The 5,153-nt window shown below is 47.5% G+C and overlaps 1 protein-coding gene across 1 annotated transcript; it reads left to right on the top strand.

Annotated features, from left to right (window-relative positions):
- Nucleotides 1–532: 532 nt before the first annotated feature.
- Nucleotides 533–4,448, top strand: LOC106578418 (APC membrane recruitment protein 2-like). Its single transcript, XM_014157169.2, is given in 2 exon segments — nucleotides 533–2,170; nucleotides 2,173–4,448. Coding segments are annotated over 2 exon segments (2,004 nt in total). The 5' UTR covers nucleotides 533–844; the 3' UTR covers nucleotides 2,851–4,448.
- Nucleotides 4,449–5,153: the final 705 nt, after the last annotated feature.

Below are 5,153 nucleotides of genomic sequence, written 5' to 3'. Positions count from 1 at the left end.
TGTGTGTGTGTGTGTGTGTGTGTGTGTGTGTGTGTGTGTGTGTGTGTGTTGAGAACATTAGCAATGCTGAAATAATTCTCTAAATCTATATGCATGCTTTATCCTCTTCATTCCACTGATCAGCAGATCTGCACACACACACACGCACACGCACACGCACACACACGCAATGGGGGAAAAAAACACTACACAACTGAGTCTTCTCATCTGAGTGGGATTTGAGAGGGTCAGTTTGTATACCTCTGAACACACACACATGTTATTATGTAAGTTCTGTATAGGTCACACATTCATAAGCAAACACAAGCTCATCTGTCTCACATACTATTGAAATCTCACACAAACACATACACACAAACACATACAGTAGTGCAGCACAAGTCAGTCTCTCTCTCTCTATGTCTCACTTTGATGGGAGGAACTAATCTGGGGGCGTGAACAAAGATGAATAAATAAAGGACAGAAAAGAAGAGAGGGAGCCATGGTGCTGATCGGGTGGGGAGGGGGGAGTATATTGAGGGAGCAGGGAAGGAGAGAGGGAGGAGGAGAGACATGGGCAGTCCGCCAACTCTGACGAAAGCTGCTTAGCCCAACCAGTTGCCATGGATACAGTCAGGAGTAGCACCCGGCGTGTGTGTTGGTGTGTGTGTGTTTGAGAGAGAGAAAGAGACAGAGAGAGAGAGAGAGAGAGAGAGAGAGAGAAAACCAACAGGCAAGCATCAGATAGAACCAGTGAGGAAGCGAGAGAGTACCAGGCTGCAGGACAGAGAGAGAGTGTGAGTGAAAGAGAGAGAGGAACAGAGGGAGACAACTGGAGAAATAGAGTGATAGAGATAGCTAGAAGATGGAGGTGCAGTCAGAATGCGTGGAACCTCCTCCACCTCCTCCTTCTGTTCCCCCATGCGACCCCCAACCGCCAGGGAAGATCAACAAAGCAGCCTTAAAGCTGTTTGGAAAACGACGCTCCAGCTCCGGAATGGCCAGATTCTTCTCCTTCAGGAACAAAGAGGCCAATGGGAATGGGAATTTCGAGAATGGGAATTCTGTGAATGGGAATTCTGCGGGGGCGGCTAACGAGCTCGTCAGGAGTAAAACGCATGATGGACTAACAAGCTCAGAGACAGATGGACAGAGAGGGGAGGAGTCCGGAATATCAGAGGCGGGACAGGTGAGGTCTCTCAGCAAATCACTGAGCTTCTTTTCGCTGCTCAGACGAGGAAGTGTGAGAGGTAATGAGAATACAGGGTTTGGAAGTAGGGGGAGGGGTTTAAAAGGCTTCTTTAGTAGTATAAGGTGGCGGCGGAAGGAGAGAGTGACGGAGGGAGATGTGGGGGTAACTGAGGGGAGGGAGGTGAGAGAGGGGGATGTGATTCTAAAGGAGGAAGGGAAAGACGTCACTCTGACCCTTGAACCCCAGCCCCGCTCACCCCAGGAGGATAATGGGAGCTTGGAGGCTGAGCTAAACATAGAATCAGCGGGAACTTCTCCCGCGGACAACGCCACAACACCACTCACGCACTCTACTGCCATGACGACAAACCTGTCAGAATTCCCCTATACACCATCCCCTTCCCCCCTTCACTCTGCCTTTCACTCAAGACCCAAAACGTCAATTTCCTCAGCAACGGCCACCCCCCCTCTGGATCGGTGTGACCCCACCTCTGAACCCTCAGTGGACCGGCTCTGTTCACTCCTCTTCACTGACGTCACCTCGCTCAAGAGCTTTGATTCGCTGACAGGATGCGGTGATATCATCGCAGACGCAGAGGAGGAGGTGGCAGGAAACGTGGGAGGAGGAAATGGAGGAGGAGGAAGTGTCACCAGTAGTAGCAGTAGCAGTGGGGGAGGTGTAGTACGCAGCTCCCCAGCTAAATCCTCCATTACTAACCATGTCACCCCTTCCAGCATTACCTCTACCCCCAATTCTGCCCCTGCCCCCCTCCCAGCCAGGGCACGGCTGATGCCCTCTCACTCTGCCCCGATTCAGCAGCCCTCTGGCAGTGGCGTGGTGGCCTACATGGGGGGTGGCGAGGAGATGGCCAGCCCTGACGGGGTGGACGACGCAGACATGCAGGGGCTCTGGCACATGCTCCCCTCTGGGGGAGAGAACTCCCCCGCCCTCCCCCGACCCAGCTCTCACCCGGCTCCCCCCAGAGGTACAGAGCGGAAACCCCCCCCCAGGTCAAGTCTCTGGGACTCAGCAAGATCTCTTTAGTGGGGGGAGGAAGGATGAGTAAACTCCCCACTCATGCTGCCCGTCAAACCTCCTTGCCCAATGAGAAGGACACTAAGGAGGAAGTCCAACCCCAACAGGATGCCCCGGCCCTTAGAGATGAGGGCTATTGGGATACGCCCTCGGCAACCCCCACGGCAACGCCTGACGACGGCTTCCTGCGGAACCAGAGGATTGGTTTATCGCGTGACAGCTGCTCTGGCGACGCGCTCTACGACCTCTACAATGAGGAATTGGACAGATCAGATGAAGAGGAAGAGGAGGAGGAAGAAGATCTGACAAGTACTCCTTCCTTCTCCACTGACGACTACAAACGCAGCGCTCCCTCCCAGACTACTCCTCCTTCCTCTTCCTCCTCTTCATCGTTCCGCTCGATGAAGGGAAGCACTAGCCTTCCCCGCGAGTCCAAAATCCCTCTTAGTGTCAGACAGAACACACCCCCTCACTCTGTGAGCCAATCAGCTCTTTCCACTGTCCTCGCAGCCACTCCTCCCTCTGACACACCCACCCAAGCTCCTCCCCCTGCCCGGACCAGGATCCCTGTCTCCAAGGTGCCAGTCCGTCGCCCTGGGAACAAGCCCGGCAACGCTACACGAGGGCCAGCCCCCAGGAAGTAAGTCTGGACCAGGCAGCCATGGACTTTGGTGTCTTTGGTTAGAACAAGACAACATCACTGGACTGGTGTGTATGACATTGCCGGACTGGTGTATTGTGAAATGCATCAGACAATGATAAAGACTTGAAAGAGAGTGATAGGAGCTCTAAACAACACTTCCATTGGTCCTGGTGGGTCACGCCCCCCCCAAAAGTTGAAGTTAAAAACAAAAAATCTACATCACTGGACTTGTGTGTGCAGCATCACTGAAATGATGTGTATGGGACACTTTTAAACACTTCAAGTGGGTGAGGGGAGGGTATTTCAAAGTTTGGGATCCACTTTTTCGACAACTCTCAGCGCTTTTGAATATGTAAACAATGGTCACAGAATTCAACTGCACTGCACACCACTAGGAATGACTAGAGAAGCTTTTCTTCTTCTCTTCAAGTCCTTGTTTCTAAAACACAGATTTTTTATATGATACCACGTGTTTAATCTAACGACGGCCTAATCTAATGAAACAGTTTGTAACAATCTGATTGTTAACTAATTACCTCCTAATCCAAGACTACAATCACAGTCTCAATCCTCATCTACATCTTTTTTATGCCATTTAACAGGCGCTTTTATCCAAAGCGACTTACAGTCATGTGTGCAATTATTTCTAAGTATGGGTGGTCCCGGGAATCAAACCCACTATTTTGGCATTACAAGCACCATGCTCAACCAGCTGAGCTACAGAGGAGCAATACAGGACTATTAAAGGCCCAGTGCACTACTTTTGTGATTTTGTAAAAATGATTTTTGTAATTTTCTTCAGCACCCATACTTCCCGTGGTAATGTGGGGTGTACTGTTGATTATTCTTCTCCCAGTTCTAAAGTACCAGTGGAAAGCAGCGGTGACAACATTGCTAAAAACAATCAGAAAGCATTTAGAAATGTATTTTTATTAAGGTGTACATGGAGATCACCGGATACAACACCTCACCATGCCAGTGAACATAACCAAGAAACAACATCACAAAACTTAATCGTTCTAAGTGAATGACAAACACACGCATTCTCCTCTGGACCAGATGTACTCCACCACTCAAACGAGCAACTACTGTACTGTGATGACCTTGCACTGGAGAAACAGCAGCGGGTTCAATCTCTCTGGGATTAACAACTATAACAAACCAACCAATAAAAAAACGGAAAAAGTAACGCAATAGTGAGACACCATTGAAGGATGTTCCTCTACTGGCTGAACAATGACCACTGAACACTCCTCTCTTGCTGCATGAGGTGCCTGGAACACAAGGCACTAGGTTCAGGGAACACAGTCTACACTAAAGACACACACACACACACACACACACACACACACACACACACACACACACACACACACACACACACACACACACCACGTCAAGGACTCTCTTTCTCACACACACACACACACACACACACGCACACACACCATATCAAGGATTACTTTCTTCTCTACCAGGACACATTAATACAATGCTTTTTTCTACTGAATACTTTGTTCTTCACTGGTTTTCATACTCTTTTTATAAGATAATGTTTCATGAGACACCGCAAACAACCTTCACTGCGACCCCCCCCGTCCCCCCCCGTCTCCTACTGGGCACAAACTGGTTGAATCAACGTAATTTGTCTATGTATTGTGACGTGGAATCTACGTGGAAAATATCAACCTGTTGTTTTGAAGGTGAAATTTCAACCAGAGAATAACGGCATCACGGTAACCAAATTTCAACATAGAAAAATCATATATAATAATCCAACATATCAATTATTAATTTGTAGATAAATTGGAATTAAAGCCAGACTAAGTCAGTGGCACAGATGGAACTATCTAAGCAGAAGATAAATATCTTTCAAATGTTGATATATGGTTGCGTTGACAAAAAAATAAACACAATTCAACATCACTTTTGAAATACAGTAAACAGCCTATTAACTTGTCAACAAGTTAACTAATGATGTGTTGGATTCATGTCTCCATCTCAACCAAAAATAAAAGTTAAAGAACAGGTTTAAGCCAATGGCTCAGATGGAACTGTCCAATCAGTAGATACATCGCCTTTAAATGTTGATATTTGGTTGCGTTGTCAACCAAACACAATTCCATATTACTTTTGTACACAGTAAATCATTCAAACTAATGTAACATTTAACCTTTAAATAAGTAACACATCCATGGCCACATTTTGAGGTTACTGTTAACTATACATTTCTTCTATAATCATATAAAGTGTGCATGTTCAAGATAGCATCATAAGTCATTGCAGGTCCATGGAGATCTTTAC

This window comes from Salmo salar, chromosome ssa19, assembly GCF_905237065.1.
Source record: "Salmo salar chromosome ssa19, Ssal_v3.1, whole genome shotgun sequence".
NCBI classification, from domain to species: Eukaryota; Metazoa; Chordata; class Actinopteri; order Salmoniformes; family Salmonidae; genus Salmo; species Salmo salar.
Note: the sequence above shows the minus strand (reverse complement) of the source record. Positions and strands in the feature narration are given on the sequence as shown.